The sequence below is a fragment of the Wyeomyia smithii genome, chromosome 2 (assembly GCF_029784165.1).
Source record: "Wyeomyia smithii strain HCP4-BCI-WySm-NY-G18 chromosome 2, ASM2978416v1, whole genome shotgun sequence".
Taxonomy (NCBI): Eukaryota; Metazoa; Arthropoda; class Insecta; order Diptera; family Culicidae; genus Wyeomyia; species Wyeomyia smithii.
The window spans coordinates 235,867,161-235,889,425 of NC_073695.1; the positions used below are offsets into that span (position 1 = coordinate 235,867,161).

General features: G+C 40.8%; 5 protein-coding genes across 11 annotated transcripts; 3 read left to right on the plus strand and 2 right to left on the minus strand.

Moving 5' to 3' along the window:
* Window positions 1-301: 301 nt before the first annotated feature.
* LOC129720701 (eukaryotic translation initiation factor 5A) lies at window positions 302-7,601 on the plus strand. 5 transcript variants are annotated; one of them, XM_055672294.1, is made up of 4 exons: window positions 302-420; window positions 2,921-3,361; window positions 3,622-3,820; window positions 3,907-7,601. In XM_055672294.1, exons 2-4 carry the CDS (start codon window positions 3,153-3,155, stop codon window positions 3,979-3,981), a joined length of 483 nt encoding a protein of 160 aa, XP_055528269.1. In that variant the 5' UTR covers window positions 302-420; window positions 2,921-3,152; the 3' UTR covers window positions 3,982-7,601. The 5 variants fall into 5 exon arrangements, with proteins under 5 accessions (XP_055528269.1, XP_055528272.1, XP_055528274.1 ...); XM_055672297.1 differs by having other exon boundaries at window positions 383-457; XM_055672299.1 differs by lacking the exon at window positions 302-420 and adding an exon at window positions 452-649.
* Window positions 3,907-10,920, minus strand: LOC129720698 (nucleolar MIF4G domain-containing protein 1 homolog). Its single transcript, XM_055672289.1, has 4 exons — window positions 10,776-10,920; window positions 9,837-10,710; window positions 8,701-9,776; window positions 3,907-8,640 (listed from the first exon to the last, which is right to left on the minus strand). Exons 1-4 carry the CDS (start codon window positions 10,784-10,786, stop codon window positions 7,686-7,688), a joined length of 2,916 nt encoding a protein of 971 aa, XP_055528264.1. The 5' UTR covers window positions 10,787-10,920; the 3' UTR covers window positions 3,907-7,685.
* A 1,561-nt stretch (window positions 10,921-12,481) lies between these two features.
* LOC129722648 (dynamin-like 120 kDa protein, mitochondrial) lies at window positions 12,482-17,105 on the plus strand. Of its 3 annotated transcripts, none has more exons than XM_055676257.1 (10): window positions 12,482-12,628; window positions 12,905-13,320; window positions 13,381-13,497; window positions 13,841-13,885; window positions 14,016-14,785; window positions 14,847-15,121; window positions 15,178-15,527; window positions 15,585-16,176; window positions 16,245-16,534; window positions 16,595-17,105. In XM_055676257.1, the coding sequence occupies exons 1-10, from the start codon at window positions 12,600-12,602 to the stop codon at window positions 16,657-16,659; spliced, it is 2,949 nt and encodes a 982-aa protein (XP_055532232.1). In that variant the 5' UTR covers window positions 12,482-12,599; the 3' UTR covers window positions 16,660-17,105. The 3 variants fall into 3 exon arrangements, with proteins under 3 accessions (XP_055532232.1, XP_055532233.1, XP_055532234.1); XM_055676259.1 differs by lacking the exon at window positions 12,482-12,628 and adding an exon at window positions 12,708-12,849; XM_055676258.1 differs by lacking the exon at window positions 13,841-13,885.
* A 75-nt stretch (window positions 17,106-17,180) lies between these two features.
* On the plus strand, window positions 17,181-20,348 carry LOC129722650 (galectin-4-like). The gene is made up of 7 exons (XM_055676261.1): window positions 17,181-17,812; window positions 17,882-17,970; window positions 18,203-18,570; window positions 18,629-18,796; window positions 19,013-19,056; window positions 19,386-19,616; window positions 20,150-20,348. Exons 1-7 carry the CDS (start codon window positions 17,786-17,788, stop codon window positions 20,270-20,272), a joined length of 1,050 nt encoding a protein of 349 aa, XP_055532236.1. The 5' UTR covers window positions 17,181-17,785; the 3' UTR covers window positions 20,273-20,348.
* On the minus strand, window positions 20,269-22,128 carry LOC129722649 (methyltransferase-like protein 17, mitochondrial). The gene is made up of 5 exons (XM_055676260.1): window positions 21,900-22,128; window positions 21,504-21,837; window positions 20,818-21,449; window positions 20,475-20,755; window positions 20,269-20,417 (listed from the first exon to the last, which is right to left on the minus strand). Exons 1-5 carry the CDS (start codon window positions 21,951-21,953, stop codon window positions 20,342-20,344), a joined length of 1,377 nt encoding a protein of 458 aa, XP_055532235.1. The 5' UTR covers window positions 21,954-22,128; the 3' UTR covers window positions 20,269-20,341.
* Between the last annotated feature and the right edge of the window lie 137 nt (window positions 22,129-22,265).

Below are 22,265 nucleotides of genomic sequence, written 5' to 3' on the forward strand. Positions count from 1 at the left end.
AAATGGCATCTTTTGCCCATAGAAACGTCTATGCGAAGTTTCAGCCAAATCAAAAATGACAATTTAAGTAAATATTTCGTGAAACTGTTCTAAAGTCACAAGCCGTAAATTTATAAAATCTTACGATCATTCCACCTTCAATTTACCATACTGGTTCGAACACTGTCTCCGCACCAGTGTTGACATCCAACTGGCAGCCCGGCCTTACCGGAAACCGAGTTGACACGTTGTCGCGTCCGAAACGCAAACTTTGACAGCCGGTATGCGCGCGGCTGTCATCAACAGCACTCATTCCGACTCTTTCCAGCAGCCGAGCTACGGTCGCTCCCTTTCGTTCACGCCTCGTCCAGAGATGTATTTCCGCAACCTAACGCCATAGTTGCGATCTTCTTTTGTCCGTGACCATTTTGATCTCCACATGTGAGTTGAATTTTTCGGCCGCTGGCTGAGTGGAAAAGTGCTGTATATTCCATTGGAAACGGTAACTTCTGGTGCTGCATCGGGTGGCCTGTTTGCGTTGACCCGAGTGCGAGTAACATCCCGCTCCAGTAATTGGTGTTTTCCGTGAAAAATCAAGAAAATTTTCGGTTTTGCGTGGACAACTTGAATTTTGATTGGTGACTAGGCGAGCGAATGAAAGAGTGAATAGGTGAGATACGGGCTACAGGAGTGAAAAAAGTGCCATCAGCTTACTGTTGCTGTGTGCGAAAAAATTCTGACCCCTTGCTGATCGGAAATTGTTCCGTCTGGAGTAATGTGAATTTTCTGGTGTTTATCTTAACTGACACGATTGTTACCTTTTTTCTATTGGAAAATCTTGCATCACCAGGTCGGCTGGATTAGATTAGCTGGAGGTGTGTTTACAAAGGATTCCAAATGCAGATGTGTTCCGGAAAATCTAGAATACTGCTAAGAGGAGTCATACAAGGAAGAAAACGAACTCCGGCATCGAAGAAACACGAAAAACACGTTTCGAGAACTAGTAGAAATGGTTTTCTCTGTTGCGAACCCAGACGGGGTAACCGGACGTTGACGTGGCTTCCTGTTCCAGTTCGTCTACTAAAACTAAATACTAAAGCTATCAACATCAGTAGCCTTAGTTCCACGGCAACTCGCTGAGTGGCCACATGGATTAGTGGCTTAGCCGTTGATAGGAGTTTGTTGTTTACATGTTTAATTATTGTTTCAGCAGTCAAGACTAGGGGAGAAAAAAAACACTGACATGCTGAATTTTGTGCGTTCCAGTGGAGGATGAAAAAAATACAGGAAAAGTTGACCGACCAACCTATGGTGGGTAGTGTCACACGAAAGGAGTTGGTTGCTGAACGAACATGTTGGGTTGGAATCAGTGTTGCCATTTGGCCATCGCCAACGCACAGTAAAGTTCACTAGAATTATACTGGTTCGGGAGGAAAAGATTAGATAATTCGCTAGTAACTTTGAAAAGTTACAAAGATGTTCTTTTATAATGATTTTTGTTTCTATGATGTATCATTTGACTGCAGATTTGCATGTTTTAAAAAATTAAAAAGCATATTCAAGGTAATTAAGACTGTTGAGCAAAATCCCACATTGTTATGCCTATGTGCAGATTCTTTGCATTTTCATTGCAATGAGGTAAAGTTGGAAGTTTTACTACCTTTTACCGGCTTGTATGGCACACGTTCATATCTGTTGCGCTGTTTGTGTGAGCTTTGCCTGTACACGTTAACAAGAATGACACGAGATAGGATTTGTAGTTGGCTACGTATAGGTAGCCGGCATGTCGCACACATCTGAACTACCAGTGCAGAACAGAGGCGATATCGATAAAGTTACAATTATGCAAGCAGATAACAGTGAGCAAGGCATAACCAGCAGCCTGGAATTGGCACTGTGAAAATTTGATGGTGAAAATACCGTATACAGTATTACCTCGGGTAAATGCATAGAAACCACTGACTTTTTTCGCACTTTTCTTGAGAACCGCTTGATGTTGTTGCAAGAATAAGAATGAAATGAAACTTCTAAAAATAGATTATTTCTAATTTGATCTATCAATACACGGGACGTTCGCTGTACTGCTTCGAGATTGAATGTTGAAAGCTGTTCGAAAATATTTTATTGCGCTTATTGGAATTGTCGTAAACAAACAGATTGACTACGAAAAAGTAAATTTAAATTTTACCCGTACGAAATTTAACCGATAGTATGAACAACGAATTGGGAATAATGTTTTAACTCATCGCAATGTGTACAATAAAAAAAAAACACTGTTGCCCAAGATGATCACTCTTCGAGTCAACAATTAGTCATCATCAGCTGCTTGTGGTGTTGCTGCTGCTTGCAGTTTTACCTTCGTGTCTATCCAGTCTGATGCCGATTAAAATTGTCTCGTGCTCGAGTTCGCTCACGCCCTTCCACACAAAGTATCTCATGCGCGAAAAAATATCGTTCTACGTGCTGCACCATTGAACTCTTTCAGGATGAATAATTTCGGATAACATCTAATCTCAATAATAGTTAATCTTGAAAATGTGCAGCTTCCGCCAGGGTTATCAGATGCTGATTTATTTTAGTTAAGGATAAGAAACATTGATAAAAAAAGCCTTTTAAAATTGTCAATTTTGCACTTTCCTATACAATTATTTTTAAACGACGCTTGTTAACATAAACTGGCAACCCTGATGGCCATGGCTATTGTTTGCTTGCTGTCGGAGCCATTGCCTTAATGTTATAAACACAGCAGAAAACCGCTAGCGTTGATTTATTCGTAGCTCAGCTTCATTTGTAACATCATGTTCTTCGCCAATTCGAGTTATCGTCAAAGTAAGATATCGTAACACGCAAAACCCAATCCGGCTACCAGAAGTTACCTGCTTCGACAGTAGTAAAGTAATCCCTCCGTTAAATCTGTTTTTGTTCTTTTCTCCCCCAACAGCGTAGGAAAGATCTTGAAGATCGTCACATCGCCGACAGCGTCCGCATTTATACAACAAATTTTGTTTGTATAAATCGTGTTTAGTCATCGACGGCCAGGCGGCGACCAGCTCATTAGCAAAAGTATATATAGGAAGCCAACGCCTCACTCGCATCCAGCGAAACGCTCTCCAGTTATTTGTTTTTTTTTCGTTTGGCTGATCCCAAAAAAGGGCAAAACCCCCTAAGCAGCAATGGCCGAAATGGAGGACACCCACTTCGAGGCCGGAGATTCCGGTGCATCTGCCACCTTTCCGATGCAATGTTCAGCGCTGCGTAAAAATGGTCACGTTATGTTAAAGGGACGTCCATGCAAGATCGTCGAAATGTCCACCTCCAAAACAGGCAAGCACGGTCACGCCAAGGTACATCTGGTCGGCATCGACATTTTCACCGGCAAAAAGTAAGTCCACGCGGAAACATTCCGATTTAGTCGTATCGTTGGCACAATCTACTCAAATGATTCAACTCGTACAGTAATCTGGATCACAAACGATTCGTGCGCATAGTGAATGTTAAGAAGTATTTTGGAAATGTGTGACCCAAAGCTAAACAAAATGGTCACATGTTTGTACATAACTTCTACAAAATTACCTACCAAAAGATTCTACTTGATAATACCGTGTCACTACTGAGAGCTAATTCGCATGTTTTTATTCACAGATATGAAGATATTTGCCCATCCACTCATAACATGGACGTACCACACGTTAAGCGCGAAGACTACCAACTCACTGATATCGATGATGGATTTTTAGTTCTTATGAATGACGGCGGCGATCTACGTGAAGATCTTAAGATTCCAGAAGGTGACTTGGGAACCCAACTCCGTGCTGAATTCGACGCTGGCAAGGAATTAGTTGTAAGTATCGATTTTTGCTTTGATAGATCCTATAGTTTATGAGTAAACAACAAATTGAACTCACAATCTTTCATTTTCTTCCCCAGTGTACCGTTCTTAAATCGTGCAACGAAGAAACTGTGATTGCCATCAAGAACAACACATCTGCTGATAAAAACTAATACCTCGCCCGTTGCTCGTTACATCCCGCGAATTGCACCGACAGAACAACAACTTCACACAGAAACGACACCCCGATAAGATTATTAAAGCGAAAAAGTTCAGAAAAACTCAACAACTATTACAACTACTGCTACTATTGCGCTACTACAACCAACAACAACACAGTCATAATAGAGGATAACTATTATTGCAAGAAACGTTCCTCCCCTACTTCTGTACACAAGTTGCAAAACAAAATCATTAACTACATAAGCGAGGTAAACACTAAAACACACAGACACAGTTGCATCTCTTAGTATACAGCTATTATTACAAATTAAAGGAAAAAAAATTAAGATAATACTTTCTGGTAAAAGTAATAAGTTGAGGTAATAAAGAACATTGAGCAGCAGCAGCAAAAAAAATGTTAAATTCAATCACACGAACGGTCGAACGGGAAGAAGAAGCGAAGGAGCTTTACGTGACACAAAACCTAATTCATGCCAGGAGCAGAGGAACACAAACGCAAAACAGACAGACAGAGACAGGAAACAGGAGAGAGAGCAAGCGTGAGACAAGAGAAGCACGTGTTCAGCGTTGGTATGGGCAGGAGCCAAGTTCCCTTTTTTGTACAATGTTTCAACAACAAAAAAAACCAACGGTAAAAAAGCAAGAAAAAACGAAACACATTAATTATTATAATAAATTTAAAGAAAAAAAACCAATATAATATAATAAAAATATTATAATAATTTAATGAAATCAATACAAGCAAAATCAATAATTGGAGAAATCTATCCGTGCGAAAGAGATCACACCAAAACAGCAGGCGAAATACGTAAAGAAACTCAAAAAGTAAGCGCGAGGAGGAGAAGGAAGTAAATCAGCAAACAAAGGTTGAGGGTCAAGGAAGAACATCTTATTCCAAAACAAAAAAAAAAACGAGGAGAAACACAGCAAATTTAAACAGCAAGCTATGTTGAATAAAATATTTAATTTTCTAACAAAACAACACGCAGCCTACGTTGTCCAATCGAAAAATTAATTGGCTTATTTCGAAAATAAAGAAAGCTCTTGTAAGTAAGCATAGAACAGTCGACAACACTTTTGCACGGTTCACAGCCCCCCAGGCAGATGATGTAAAAATGAACGTCGTCAGTAATCTTCTGGTGGGACAAGTAGTTGTACACAGCGCAGCGCTCCCGGCTACTAGGAAGTAACTCTTCAACAACCCATAAGAGACAGACGCGGACTGCTGAACGGGGTGTGGGCTGCCAAGACCTAATGATTGACGTAAGGTGAGAGACAAGTCACTGTTGGATTTCCTGTTCTGTTTATAATTTGTGTTTTTTTGGCTTGTTTTTTAACTATAATTTGGGCCTCGTTTATTTTATCAAAACGAACAACTTAAATAATTATTTACGGACCTCTCGCTACGTTCCGTAGAAGTAAAGTATTACGGTAGAAAATATATCAATGAGCACGAGAAACTAGATCTACTTTTTCGTGCTTGTGAAACATGCATATTCTATGAGAAGATAAATCGAAAAGACTTGAACCCAAGGTGCGATGAGCGATGAGTTATTGGTACAGTTGTAGTTCTTTCTTTGCTATATCGAGATGTGTCAAGCATTTTCAACACTTCTCACGAATCTGCTTGGAACACGAATTACATCCAAACATTGTTCGGCCGTTCGTCGTCGCGAACCACGATTTGCTTCTCAGCGACTGTCTGGAAAACTTTATTTGAAGTAACTGGTCGGAAGAATAGACTTGAAGTCCGAGCTAGACGCTTTTAAGTACTCAAAAAACCTTCGAACGATGACATTGGTTCCGATCATTAAAACAGGCTTCATCGAGGCTTGTGCCACAGTGGATTATATAGTCGCAACCCTACCGGTTTATTTTAACTACGAATAAAGGGTTCTAGGATGACGCGAGCTAGTCCCGAAAAAAGGCCCGAAGCGGAAAGTAAAGGAATGTCAATCGAAACAACGCATCGGTGGCCACGGGATCAAGACAGCGAAGAAAGTGACGTCGTCAATGCAGTGGCAACCCAACAAATCTAACAATGACCCCAATCTAACGTCCAAAGATTTACGATTTCATCTTTTCGAAAAATTTCCATTTTTATTTTAATGCAGGCGATGAAATATCAATCTTTCATTTGTCCTTGAACTCTACATCCAACAGGGAAACTGACATTGGCACAGCATTAAACAAAAAAACAGAAGACGAAGAAAAAAACGAAGAGCAGTGGAGGAGGAAGTCGGTTCCAGAAAAGAACAGTGAGGACTAACTGTGCATGATAGATACACCGGGCGTAAACGAATGGAGTATGCAAAATACAACAAAAAAAATATATAAAATTTAAACAAATACCCCCGCTACTATAAGTGCGACAAGTGTAACAAGTAAATTAGGAAGAAAATAATTGAAGAGGGAAACAAAGATGAACTATTATTATAACTAATGTGAAAAAGGAGGAAACTGTAATAGGATAACTAAAGAAATGCAAACTAATTGTAACACGACATGAGAAAAACAAATAAGAAATTCTACGGTAAATGTTATTATAATGAAAGCAATCTTTTCTACAATCTTATGCGTTATTAGAAAAACTAAGGATAGCGTATGGTTTAGTTTTTCGTTACGTTAAAGGTTTTTTTCGCTTGTTTTTCTCAATTTTCCGGAATGAGAACAATCGTACACTGTTTTAAACACATGCGGGCGCTTGCGCTCCAGCCAATTATCGTCTTACAATTTGAGGAATAAACATAAACAGTGCAGCTGAGATTAAGTCAACAACTGTGACAAACTATTTTTCATGCTACAAAAACAATTAGAAACGTTTTGTTAGCGGTTTCAGTTCTTCCGACAGTCACACTTCTTTTCCTTTGATACTCTTTAAACATTTCATCAAAAGTCTTGAGTTCTTATTTATAAAATAAACCAAAACAGTAACAGTGCAAATTATCAACTTACAATTCATAAACGTTGGCATTTATTTTATTCAAAAATGTTTACTTTTATATACACCGCGTAAAACTGAGACGGATGCAAGCTGCGTAGAAGAGCGTAAAATTTGATCAACTAATTTCAAATCGACATTACTTATTGGCTTTGAGGTGAATTAGTTGCATCAATGCAGGAAAAAAATGAGGTACCGAAATTTTTACTTTAAGTGAATCTTTATTGTTTTGTTATAAAAGATTAATTATTAATTTTTGAACTCACGTATCAGCATAAATAAATCCTGTGAGCAACCTACAATAATTGTACAGTGATAAAAAATGATATTCATTGGAACTTTTGGTTTACCGACTTAGTCTTTTTTTTTCATTTTCTCCTTACTCTATTTTTAAAACAATAAGCTCTAAAGAAATTACCATCAAAACAGTGCTCACTTTATTTTTATATGGTCAGCTCAGCAGAAATCAAATATTAGGTTCAAAATCCATTAAAAAAAAACTACGCAAGACGTGCATGCAGATGACACTCAAAAACATGGAAGAAAGCAAGTAAAACATTGTTGTAGCAAGAAAACAAATCCCCAAAAAACTGTTTTTTGTCAGCAAATGTGGAGCAAGGCGAAATAAATCAGAAAAGTGAGAAATCGAAAAATAATGATTTTCAACAAGAGCATCTTTCATTGTCGGACGTCCGAACAGGAATTTCTTCAAATTCTTGTATATGAAAAAATTATTTTGGGACAAAAACCAGCTCAAAATTTTACTCTCGATTCGGAAGTATCCAGCATCCGTTCCGCAAGACCGATTCGTTGCTGCAGTAGCTGCATTTCCTCTTCCGGCACACTGGATTTATCGCTTCCTTTCAACAGAAAGTGGTTCAGGAATAGTCGCAAACTATCCTTGAACGCTTTCAGCTTGAAACTAGGGGCGATTCGATTGAAAACCTGTAGACACTTATTCTCCTCCTCCAGTAGCAGAATTCCCAGCATAATTTGCCTCACTAACCGGAGCGTAACTTTGTCGATTTCCGCAAATTCTATCACCTTCAGAACGGATAATGCCAATCCACCCTCGGCAATCAGATGTGCGAGTAACTTGGCAAGATTCCGTACCGATGCTTGCTTGAGCGCGTGTATGTCTTTCAACCGATCCCACAGAGCATACTGGAGTGCCAACTGATAGCGGCGATCGTATTCGCAAAACTTTTGCGAAAGTATGCTATAATACGGATTATAATCCTTTTCGGACAAACAACAGTGGATTATAACTGTAACCACCACTCGTTGATCTTTGATAGCTAATCGAAGAATCTTATCAAACGCGTCAAGGTAATCTTCGGCACTCATAATCACGCAAAAAACACTTCGCTTATCATCCGTATTCATTCGTTGTTTGCGGGCCAATTCCTGCAACTGCTGACTAAAACCTCCTTCGCTGCTCTTCGTATCGGATCCCTCTTTGCCAACCCCTTTACCGTCCTTATTCCCATGCCAAGCGGATCCAACCAACCACCATTTGCCTCTTTCGTCCACATTCAGCAAATCCTCCAGACCGATATTCAGTGTACTAACATATTTACCGCTTGTAATCATTCCTTTCAGTATTTTGCGAAAATGCTCCACCAGTGATGGATCGTATTGAGGTATTTTATTCATATTATTGTTCTTCACTGCCAACAAACTGTTAAGCATATATTTCACTCGCGCGCTAAAAGAAATGCAAAAATGACGGATTTATCAAACCTTATTCAAATTAGAGTGAACTTACTCATTCTTCATTTCATCAGAAGCCTCTGCAGCTTTCTTCTGAACTTTTTGAATCATTTCCTTCAGTGCCAGAGGGTCATCCTTGCGCAGAACAAATCCGATAGATCTGAGCACCAACAGAATACATTCCACCGCTTTCTCGCAAAAATTATCTAACAACCGATCAATCACATCATACATAAGCTTATTTTTAAAGATTTGATAAGTGTATAAATGACATAAGATAAACACACAATTATCCAGCGTTTTATCTTTCACATCAAAGGCGTCGATTCTCCCGATCATGGAGTTAAATTTCTCAACAACGGTCTCCAAAAAGTGCGAGCCCACTTCCGAACCAACATTGGCATGCAGAATGGTGACCAGTAGTGTGTGCTCGAGTACCATCCGCTCCGGTGCAAGCGACTGAGATACGATCGCTTCCAGGATCAAATCCGTTAGCGTACTGTTCATATCGAAACGTGCATGTTGCATGTACAAATTATCCAATTCGATTGAGATGCGGTGTACGTTGGACTCTGCCAGTCGATTGATTTGACCTTTCAGCTGTCGTTTTAATTTTTGCAATTTTTCCTGTTGTTTAGCATCCGAAGCTGTCCCGCTCTCCATTCGAGCCCTGATGTGTGGTGGAATATACTTGCCGCTACCGGATCCTTCTTTGATTATGTTCCCTTCCTGGTCCCGTTTACGACCATATATATCCTCCCACGTTCCAGTTGGCTCTTCGACTTCCTCTTTAGGCGTGCTCTCCGAATCGGTTTCTTCCTGATCACTATCTTCACCAATGCTACCGAACACATCTTCATCGAACTCGGAATCTTCTTCGGGCTCTGGCTCTGATTGTTTTTTCTTCTTGTTTTTAGCTTTTTTTGGTTCTGTCTCCACAGAAGTCGCATTTTTACTATTTTTCTTCTTCTTTTTTGTTGCAGGTTCTTCAGTTTCCGCTTCTGAATGTTTCTTCTTTCTATCCTTAGATTTTTGCGGTTTTACTTCCTCAAAAGAAACCTTTTTTGAGTTCTTCTTTTTCGATGCAGGTCCTTCTTCCTCGTCTTCTGAATTGCACTCAGAAGCTTGGTCCTGTATCACATAAAAAATATGTTAATTGGAATTTAAACAAAAAAAAAAAAGAATTTTCACCTCTTCCGAATCATACAGTTCATCATTTTCCGAGTAGTCTTCATCAGCATTCTCGTCAAGCTCCAGCTCGGAATCGAATCCATCCAGACTATCCACACCATCATCCCCTAGGTACTTTTGCTCGATCTCCTTCAGCTTCTCCATTCGCTTCTTATCCTTGGCATGCTGCGCCTTTTCCCCTTTTCCTTTGACAACTAACTGCTCCACTTTACCCTTTTTCGTTCGTCCAAGCACTTCTCCAAAATCATCCGCAAACTCATCCTCCGAATCGTGCTCCATATCTGCCGCCTCTTTAGCGGCTTCATACATCTTTTTCACATTATCTTCCGTGCACAGTTCCAACGCATAATCCAAACCATCGTTGAAACTTTTTGGCACTCCCTCTTTGTTTTTCCTCCGGTTAATTCTAAGCAATTTCTCGTACTTTTTAATAACCAAGTCATCCTCTTCGTTGGCCGCTTGCAGTTGGGCAATGCGTTTCTCCTTCAGTCCAAGCTCGTAATTTCGCAGCTCACGTAGTTCCTCTTCGCGCTCCTTTTCCAGCTGGCTCTTGCCATTATCTGCACATTTTGTCGCTGCCTCCTCGTCCGCCGAGTCTATCTCCTCGTCGAAATCCGAGTCAATTTCCTCGTCGTCAAACTCATCCTCTTCGCTGTCGGCCTTCCGCTTCCGTTTTCCAGCCTGTTGCGTTTGTAAATCCTGTTCCTCGTCTCGCTGATAGCGATCCGACTTCTTTCGGCTGTGATAGTTGAAGCGATTTATCTTCTTTTGCTGCCTTTTCTCTTTGCGAATTTCTTTCCTGGTCTTCACCTGATTTGATCGGGTTTGTTTTTTAGACTTTCCCAGAAAGCCTAAACGCACATGTTTTTGTGGGCTAAAAGTATAAGCATTTTGCAATGGAGTATAAACAAAATAGATGAGTATACTGTAGAATATTACCGAATTTTCATGTTGAGAAAAACCAAAGTCCTGTTCCACTAGAAAGCGATTAGCAAAGAAAGAGCGATCAAAAAGCAATGGTAACAAAACAAAAATTCACACGTGCCACATGACACCGGCTTTGGCAACCGGTCGTATCGTTGATCACTTCCTCTACACGTTAGTTTATTTTTAATAATTATTTCTTAAATAATACTAAAGGTATGTTTAGACTATCTGATTTTTTCATCAGATTCGAGCTGATTGCTCGGAAATATATCGAATGCAATGTTGGTTTACGTTTACACCTATTCGATATTGTGATTCAACATGCTGTTCGATTTGTCGAAGGGAATAGGAACGTTTTTTTTTTTTCGTTCGACTCCAAGAACATAGCAACCTTTGAATTTTTTTTAGTTTTATGTTTTAGCTTTCCATAACAAACATCATTTTCGTTTTTTGTGTCCTGGCAAATATTCAAATGGAGGAAAAATGACATTTATTTGGCAGTTCTTCCTCTCGACTTGTGCAAGCAGTGTGAACACCGCCATACAAACGGGTTTGACAAAGTATGTCGAACGGTAAATCGAGCAGACTACCGATTTCTGCCGTAGTCAAAATCAGACCGACATGTCTAATAGTCTAAATGTACCTTAAAACTGATAAGAATAAATGCCCGATAAAAGAAATTACGACGCATTTTGCGGTGAGAACAATGAATGAACAATGTTTTTTATTGTAATCAGAAATAACCTGGTATTTTTTTACTGTAAGCTTGCAAAAGGTTTCTGTCATTACCATGTTTCAATAGAGTTTTTTGTTGTCGAATCTACCACCGACAATAATTTTACCACGAGCTTAAGAAGCCGTTATTCAACAGAATTATTCGCTAGGTATGAACGTGCGGTGGCAGGTTAAAGCTGACAAATTTTACAGTGCGCTTCGGGCAGCACTCCAGGTCAAAACTGGATCAAAATGGAGCGAATAAAGAAGCAATTAGGTTGCTTCCATGTAAAAACGAGGTGAGGTGGTGGAATAAAAAAACTCGCTATAAAATAAGCATAGTTCTCGACTACTTTGTGATAAGGTCGTATGTCTAAACGTAAACAAAACGAGTGAGAGATTATTTGTGCTTGGGAAGTACAAGGAATATAACCACATACTTAGACATACGTAACACTGGCGATTTTTTTTTTTTTTGGTACTCTTTGCCTCACATCAGCCGGTACCAACACCAGTATGAACTGCTCGACGAAAATGAACGGAATGAATTTTCTTTATAGCGGCTCTTCTCGAGCCCTCAACAAAACCCCTTACGAAACTGTCAAAAAGTTGTTTACAGAATCAATGCTGCATTTTTCGAGTGGGAACGAGACAAATGCAGGGCTGCCCAGGTACACAACCTCCATAAAATACTTAAACAGAGGTTTTTTTTTATAGAGGATAGTACTTTCGAGTAGTTCATTTTGTACCAACTTTTTTTGAAGATTTTTTCATGAGTGTTACGTATGTCTTATGTATGTGATATAACTTTCACTCGTTTTGTCTACGTTTAGACATACGACCTTATCACAAAGTAGTCGTGAATTCAAATTAACAGAGAAAACGTAACTCTGATAAAATGTTTAAAAATTACTCTGTGACGTGTTTCACTTCCTCTACAGTCCTTCAAATTTCACTAGCGCACGCCCCTGAAGCCAAACAGGAGTTTTCTCTGTCCTGTCAGTGCGAAAATCAAAGTTGGGCAGCATCGTTTTGCAGTCTTATGGCTTAATTTTCTGCTTTTTAAAGTGAAAAATAATGTTCTACTAGTTTCACCTGTCCGGAAAACCAAGCAATTCTACAATGGCACAACTTTTGCGAGGAAAGAAGAGGTAAAACAACTTTTTATAGTGAAAATTTTCGTTTGAAACTTTGTCAGCACGCATTGGTGGAACGATCGTCATCACTGGCGATCGGTGAAAAATCAGATGATGTTATGTAAAGTTTATTGATTTTTTGCTCATGATTGATTGTAACGCACAATGACGCTTTCTCTTGTTTTTCGCTTCATCGATGATGATTTTAATGATTGAGTGTAAACAAAATCGAACATGTAAGCCGGTTCAGCTTGTAGTGAATTGTTTTAAATATTTTGCTTCTGTTTTCAGCATTGACTTGAGGTTTAGATACAAACGACCGGCGGTCTACGCTGTAAGTCGTGTAAACTTTTCCGGCTTCACATTTGGCGGTGATGGCAGTGGGTCGAACCGTCAGAATTTTCATCGTCGGCAGCATGAGTTTCTTCGGAGACCGCGGTTCGGAGGTTACCAGTATTACCAATCATCCCGAGGGTACGGCATGCTAGTAGGTCGAGTTCTGCGGGGTGTTCTTAAGCTGCGTTATCTGATTCTGGGTGGTGCAATTGGTGGCGGAGTTACCCTTAACAAGCGCTACGAGGAATGGAAGGATGGATTGCCGGATATGAAATGGCTAGATGAAGTTTTGCCCGACAATGAAAAGTGGGGAAAATTCACTAAGAGTTTATTGGCGATAAAGGATTCAGTAAAGGACTCCATCGAGATTGGTGAGTAGCACTACTGGTAGTAAGTGATTTAAACTAAGTCTGGAAATATATTTGCTTCAGATCCTCGCTTGAAACAGCTCAGCGAAAATAAGATCAACGAATGGCGCGAGTGGTTCGACCAACGGTTGGACAATGCAATCGAGGCAGCCGAAACGCAACAGAACCCACAAATTGAGAGTAAGAAATTGTGTTATCTTTAACCACTTTTACTGTAGTGATTTCCAGTATCGTCGTTGCTGCACGGGAGAGGGTCATTCAAGAATGATTAAATGTTAGGTTTAATAACACCTTTGGTCACATGAGGAATTCCGCACGCTTGCATGCTTTTTTTGTTTTACTTCAATTTTCAATGGTTGGCTTTCCTTGCTATTCGACACGTCTCTTGTAGGGTTATTGGATCACAACTCGTAATCATATCTGTTAAGGGGACCTAAACGACTTTGACTTCCGCGAAGCCAGCTACGACGAAACATAATATATTTAACCAAACGAATTTTATTTCTCTTCTCTCGGTCTCTAGGTTCCTTCCAGAATTTATCTGAGCTTGTATCAGAGTTATACGGAGGTAATATTAGCAAACAAAATTATAGCAACTTTTATTGTAGTGTATTTAGTCATTCTTGAATACTATTCGATTACAACAGAGCATTAATAGATCGGTTTTCGTAACGAAACATTTTTGAACTTTTTTCTAGCAACCAAAGAAGAACTTCGCAGCAAGAACACCGTCAACGCTAAAACTTTGACGACAGAGGAGAGTCGCAGGCGGGTAGAGACGTTACAATCCCAAGTGGACAGTCTGCAGACAGAGATCATGAACGTGCAGCTGAAATATCAGCGAGAAATCGAAAAGCTGGAAAAGGAAAACCGAGACCTGCGTCAGCAGTTTCTGATTCTGAAAACGAACCGGAAACAACCGGCCAAAAAACGCATTAAAAAGTCCCTCATCGATATGTACTCTGAGGTGCTGGACGAGCTGTCCGGATACGACACAAGCTACAGTACCGCAGACCATCTACCTCGAGTCGTGGTCGTGGGTGATCAAAGTAGTGGCAAAACCTCAGTACTAGAAGCGATCGCTCAGGCTCGAATTTTCCCTCGCGGTAGTGGAGAAATGATGACTCGCGCACCGGTCAAGGTAACACTTTCGGAGGGACCCTATCATGTGGCGCAGTTTCGCGATTCCGATCGAGAGTATGACCTAACGCGGGAGAGTGACTTGGTTGAGCTGCGTCGTGACGTGGAGATCAGAATGCGAAATTCGGTGCGAGGTGGAAAAACAGTTAGCATGGATGTAATTTCGATGACGGTCAAAGGTCCCGGCTTGCAGCGGATGGTGCTGGTCGATCTGCCTGGTATAATTTCGACACAGACGGTGGATATGGCTGCCAATACGAAGGATTCGATCAAGCAGATGACCGAGCATTATATGAGCAATCCGAATGCGATTATTTTGTGTATACAGGTATGATTCAAATGAGCTACAAAGCAACAAATATCTATTGTATTGTAATTGTTTATTCTAGGACGGCTCGGTGGATGCCGAACGCAGCAATGTAACTGACATGGTTTCAAAATGTGATCCGCTTGGGAAGCGAACCATTTTCGTGCTAACCAAAGTTGATATGGCTGAGGATCTGGCGGATCCGAATCGCATTCGAAAGATCCTCTCGGGTAAATTGTTCCCGATGAAGGCTCTTGGTTATTTCGCAGTCGTTACCGGGCGGGGACGAAAAGACGACACAATCGAAACGATTCGTGAGTACGAGGAGAAGTTCTTCAAGAATTCTAGACTATTCCAGTGAGTGAAATGATCAATCTCTTAAGCATGAATAAATTATTAGAATAACATTTCAGAAGCGGCGTCACTATGTCCCATCAAGTTACGACAAGAAACCTAAGTCTGGCGGTAGCTGACCGGTTTTGGAAGATGGTACGCGAAACGATTGAACAGCAAGCGGATGCATTCAAGGCAACAAGGTTCAATTTGGAAACTGAATGGAAAAATAATTTTCCCAGGTTACGCGAATCTGGTCGAGATGAGCAGTTTGAGAAGGCCAAAGGAGAAGTTTTGGATGAAGTCGTGAATCTTTCACAAGTTTCGGCCAAAAAGTGGGAAGAGCTACTGAACGATAAGCTTTGGGAGAAGCTATCCAATTATGTGTTCGAAAACGTTTATCTTCCAGCAGCACAATCTGGTTCGCAAAGTTAGTGGTTTAACTATAAAATTACTTGGCATATAGTTAACATTTGACTTATTTTAGATTCCTTCAACACTATGGTAGACATCAAGTTGCGCCAATGGGCAGAACAAGCGCTTCCAGCTAAATCTGTTGAAGCAGGTTGGGAAGCTTTGCAGAAAGAGTTTCAACATCTCATGGAGATTGCGCGAAAAACGCCTGACCATGATAATCTATACGACAACCTCAAGAGTGCTGTGATCGATGAAGCAATCCGACGACACTCATGGGAGGACAAAGCGATCGATATGCTGCGAGTTATTCAGCTGAACACGCTGGAAGATCGCAACGTACACGACAAGCAGGAATGGGACCAAGCGGTACGCTTCTTTGAAACATCGGTCAAGGAAAAGTTGCAGCTCACAGAGCACACGATTAGCGAAATGTTTGGTCCATCAACGTCCGAAAAGTGGCTCCAGTGGCGCTCATCAACGGATGAGCAAAACAAACGGAAGCATGTGAAAAACGAGCTGGATAAAATACTGTCCAGCGATTCGAAACATTCTCCCACCTTGAGCTACGATGAACTAACAACAGTGCGAAAAAACCTCCAACGAGGCAACGTAGAGGTTGAAACGGATTACATCCGAGAAACCTGGTATCCAATCTACAGACGGTGAGGTTAAAGTAATTAGGTTTTAGGTTAAATATAATAAATGAACCTTTTTTTTTTGTTGGAAACAGACACTTCCTTAAGCAAGCCCTGAACCAGGCATACGACTGTCGTAAAGCGTATTACTTGTACACACAACAGGGATCGGAATGTGAGGTCAACTGTAGTGATGTTGTACTTTTCTGGCGAATTCAGCAAGTTCTTAAGGTTACTGCCAACGCCCTTCGGCAGCAGGTTATAAATCGAGAAGCTCGCCGCCTTGATAAGGAGATTAAAGAGGTTCTCGATGAGTATGGCGAAGATGATGATAAAAAGCAACAATTGCTAACTGGAAAGCGTGTTACATTAGCCGAAGAACTGAGTAAGTTGGGACATCTGATTATAAATTTCATGCCATAATAAAATTTCGTCTCTTTTTAAGTTCGAGTGCGGCACATACAGGAGAAACTGGAAGAATTTATTAACGCTCTCAATCAGGAAAAGTGAACCTGTTCTTTTGAAGACTCTTGGTAGATCTAGTCTATCCGAAAACTTACAAGGCAAAGGCGCATAATCGATTTATGCTCGACTGTCTCGATGTAAATGACTAACGAATAATTAAGCACTGCTCACTACATTCACCTACACGCATACATTGAAGTTCGAAGTGCTAAAAGCAAACTACTATTCCAATTAAGCTATTTATTATATAAAAGTTTTTTTTTTTCGTTGATTTCAAATTGCGTTTGGTCACGAGGACCGTTTATTGGCGACTCAATTGCATCTGTACTCACTCATTACATTTTAGTTATAAGGTTCAACTATCGGGACAAGCTTAAGTCATGCCAATGTGTTGTGATTTTTGCTAATTTTGGTGTAAACATTGCGATAGAAAATTAAAAGATCAATGAAGGCTAAAGAAAATAAATTTTTGTGTCCACGTACAGCATCAAGCGAATTTTATTTCACTGTTAAAATATTGAATCCGAATTGAGTAGGTTTTTTTTTTGTTAGCGTTGTGAGTATTCCTGATAAATCTGTAAATCTGTTTTATTGAATACTCATGGTAACAAAAGTATGGTGGAAGCAGTGCTACGATGGGCACCTTTACAGCGATTTAGCAGATAGACCTGTCAAAATCCCCAGCGAGCTCTTGACGTTGAAACACTGGCTTGCCAAGATTTGGGAGAGGGGGATAATCCATAGCTGAAATCGCTGTATTGTCAACTTTACTAAAACACATTTATATTTAAACGTTCGGGGACTTTCATCATGTTTAAGCAATTCATTAAACCAATATCAATAATGACCGTGCGTACTTAAGCAAGTTGAAGACCTTAGTTTATTTTTATCAATCGCGAGCTGGTGCAAAGATAAGAGTGTACACAAGTAGTCGTATTAGCAGTAATCGTATATCGACAGACGGGTGTATAATAACTATCGGCACGGTTCGTACATGACATCAGTATGCCGTCGCATCTCTCGTGAGCAGAATCATTTAGTGACCTCATACCAGTGCATTGTGTTATTTGTACAGCTGGACAAGCGCAGCTAAATTAAGCTACTCTACGGAAAGCTGGCAGCTCGTGCCCACTATAGACCCTCATTGTTGGATCGATTTGCCAGTCTAGTAATGGCGACGATTCCAGTTTATTCTCCCGTAAGTAATAAAGAATATCAAATTTTCATACCATATCATTCTTATCCGTTGCATACTCTCTGATTACAGACAATCCCCTTTTTGGGCCTAGTACCGGGCGGCCTTCGCCCAGGCAGCATGATTAACATCAGAGGCGTCATCAATAACCACGGCGAGCGGTGAGAAATATATTTACTTGACAATAATGCAATTACTTTTAGTGAACTGATGTTAACTACGCTGTGTGTGTTGCAATGTAAAAATTCCTCTCCAATGATGACTCATCTTACTAACTAAAGGCAATTTTTGCCAACCTCTTATCGGCGGTTAAAATTTTTTTACCGATAACGGTTATCAGTTTGGAAACAAATTCATCGGAAATATTTTTATTTTCACCCAACCTGTCTGTAGATGCCAGATCAACATTCAAACGGGGGCCGCCCTAAACCCACGCGACGACGTTGCGCTGCATATTAGCATTCGCCCGAACGAGTATGCAATCGTACGAAATACTTTGCAACGTCAAGTCTGGGGCACAGAAGAACGTCACGGGGGCTGCCCGATTCATTACGGACAGCAGTTCACACTGCTGGTGGCGATCGAGGTTAACTTTTTCAAAATCGTCATAAATGGAAATCATTTCTGTACTTTCAACCATCGAATGTCCGTACATTTGGCGAGATTCATATCGATCAGTGGTGGCTGTGTGATCAATTCGATCACCACTGAGGTGGAGATCGGTGGTCCCGCGGCGCCACCATATCCTGGAACCATTCCGGGTTAGTATGAACTTTACGAAAAAGAAAACATTTTTTCAAGAATAATCACTATCTTCAGGAATCAATCCACCACCATACACACCTCCCATGGCACCGTACCAACCGCCTCCTCCGCCGCCAGGAGGAAATATAGGTTTTGTCCCTGTACCACCGCCGATGCCGCCACCACCGCCGTACACACCTTCACCCGGTTATCCCGTTGGCGGCCACGGTCCTCACTATAAAGGTAGAATGAGACGTACACTATTTCTGAAACTGTTCTAGGACAACTCAACGCACCAGCACACCACCCTTCAGGTAGTTGCTGTGACTTCAATGTGTACACAATTAGCTGCAGATAGATCGAAAATTGTCTGGAGTTCTATCTGCACTTACCACATCACCTAAGTTACATGGAAAAAAACTAGAAACTGAATTATGTTTCTATTGACATTCTTTGCAGGCTTCCAGCAATATCCCGGCCATCGCGGAACTGCTCCTTTTTCGGTTTTTTCAGAAGAATTAAAAGCAAAAGTTGAACATATGTAGGCGTGGCGTGTCCATGTGTAGTGTTTTGTGCTAACACGAGTACAGCTCACACCCATTTGAAACATAACATTTGCTAAACTAACAAGTAGAATAAATGATCCTTACATAACGAAACAAAAACAATATTTTTAAATTAATAAATGCATGTTTTATGTAAATGATACTAACGCTTATCTATTAAAAATGGCTGTACATTTTTTTTGTTCTTCGGTTAAATGTAACGAAATTGGGTTTTCCCGCTTTTACTGTGTATTGTCTACAAAGCTTTTTGTTTTGTCCCATCCCAGTCGCATGAAACCACTGCTCCTTCTGCTCCTCCGACCGCCAACTTCGGCCACGAGTCCAGCGATAAGCCAAAATCAATGATGAACAGTTTGTCCAGCGGGATCGAACAAACAAAGAATTTTCTTCATGATGCCGTGTTCGGTAAACCAACTACAGCGCCTCCCTACCCTCAGCACGGCCATGGAACAACTCAGACAGCCCACCATTCGATAAAGAATGTCCACTCCCAACAGGTACATATATTTCGTGGTTTTGGAATGAGGAATAGTGCTAGTTTCATATATTTGTATTCATATATTGAATCCAGCAACCACCATCGCTTTACGAACTAATTTCATTTTTGTCATATGACTTACATTTTAAGTTTTAGTAAAGCGGGCAATGTATGCAGTTTGCGAGGATGCGAAAATGAACAAGAATAGAAGGTGTGACTTTTAGGCTTAGAAAAAAATTTCCCTCGTCTCAGACGGTCTGGACGAGGGAAAATTTTTTCTAAGCCTAAAAGTCACACCTTCTATTTTTGTTCATTTTCGCATCCTCGCAAACTGCATACATTGCCCGCTTTACTAAAACCACCATCGGTTAACCATCAGCATGTACGCGGATCATCGGTGTAGTCAGGGGTTGGTCTAGCTTCAGGTGCGGTAGCGGCTGGTACAGTCGTAGCTATACTACACAAAATCATCACTTCATAGTGGCTACGAGTTTTATTTTTAATTTTTTTTCGTTGATGAATTATCATGCACTCATTTTCATTCTATTGCAGGAGAAAAAGTCCAAAAAGTATCTTAAATACGCTGCTGGGGCTGCAGCTATCGGACTTGGAGGCTACGCACTTGGTAAAACGTTGAAGAAACGAAGAAGCAGTAGTAGTAGTAGCAGTGATTAACTACATAACTAAATTTTATAGTCTGTTATTAACATATTGTTTATTCTAATAAAGTTACACATTGAGTAACTATAAAGCTTTCTTTCCAATGGTAATCGGTAATTGATCACCCCATTTACTTGCCCTGGCACATCTATAAAGGTTCCTGAAAAGAATGTTCTGTTTTACTCCTCCCTAATAAGGAAATATTATTTAAACTTACTTCCCATGTTTGGAGGCCGTAAAGATAACCTCCTGCAAGTCTCCCTCAGCCGTACACATTCGGCAGATGGAGTGTTTTGAACGAACGAGTGTGGGTCTGACTATCCGCGGATACTTGTCCTGCTGAGCGGACGCAGCTCCTTTGCGAAACACAACGTACGAGTACAGATACTTACTCGCTTCCGTTGAGTTCCCCAGCGGGAGCTGATTGTACGTGACTTCGAAGTTACAAGGTGTTCCATCCGCTAAACTTACCCGTGGACACTGATGGCTATGTGGGCACTGTAAGTAAACCATTTTTAAGGTTCGTCGTACAAGTACATACGTTATAGGGGGTCACTTACAGGTGAAAATATGTGATACTCGCAATCACTTGAATCGTTTTTGTTTGTCAAAAACTGTCTCGCCTCGTCGATCAGAGAAAAACCCGCGGAAGAGCCATGCTCAACAAGGACAAGAAAACCGTCGCACTTGTTCCAAAGATTTTCCACCACATCCAGCCGAGTTTTTTTTGTGGGCAGTTCAAACAAGGAGAAAGCACTTAGCACAAGATCATATTTGGTGTTTTGTGATGCGGGCAAAAATTGCCGATAGAAAATATTTCGCAAGCTCATATTTCGGTTGCTTTCGCCACCTCGTATGATCAGCTCAGCAAGATCATTCATTTCGGCGGACGCATCAATGCAAACGTACTCGAAGATGTGTTCTCTCCACAAGTTGGCCGCCGCCCACGTTCCCGTGCCGACACCGGATCCAAAGTCGAGAAAACTGCGTGGTTTGAATTCCGGAACTCGCTTTCTGATCTCATCGAAAATCTGCGTTAAGACCGCATATTCTGTCGCAGATCGACCTAACAAATACTGAAGCCCTTTAAACTCATCATAGTTGATTGGTTTCCATGCGTAAATCTTCTGTTTTGCACGTTTCATCGATTGAGCATCGATCACCTTGCTCAGATGTTCAGTCTGTTCCTCGGCTGAAAGGAGAGTGTATTTTAAAACAGATCATATAAATTTCCATTAAAACTCACTCATTGCTTCTACATTCATTTTACTGTAAAATTCTTGGCCAACATCTTGCCGCACCTTGTTTATTCTCTTCCGGAGTTCATCCTGCTCTAACGGAGCCTTTCGTGTTCGTATGATGCTGTCCAATTTTGAACCCTCAGTTGTAAGGGCCTTCAACGGGTAATCTTTGCAACTTTTCACTATTGCCGATACTATCGAGTCTGGAACACTGATGCATCCACTAGAAACCCTACCCTCGTGGTGTCGATGCTTATATCGTCCAGCTTCGAGAGCTTCGTTGGTAGACTCAACGAGGGCGACATCGAACTTGCATTTAGCTACTGTACAGAGGAAGCGCTAGGAAAATATTAGGTTTCTTTTTAGCTGATGTTCACTCAATTAAATTGCAAGAGATTTACCTTCAAGTTAAGAAAATTGTTACTTTTAAAAAGAAACTTGCTGCATGCTCTCATTTTTGGTTTGTTTTGATCGTTCCAATACCGTTACACCGCACTCATCATCACTGTCTGTCTGTGTCTGTCTCGTCTGTCTTAACCACCCCTTTGGCATCACGCCATGTTTCAAGGGCTAACATCTCAACATATGTAAAAACGAGATAGCATATCACCGCTTCTTCTCATACATCTTTATCTTACTGCTGACAGCGGGCACAAATTAATTTGAGCCCAGGGCATGAGTTCATTGTCATTCACTGTTACTCGGTATAGGGCTAAGGGGAGACATCTGGCTTCTTACTCACCCACCTCGATGATCCCTGCTGTATT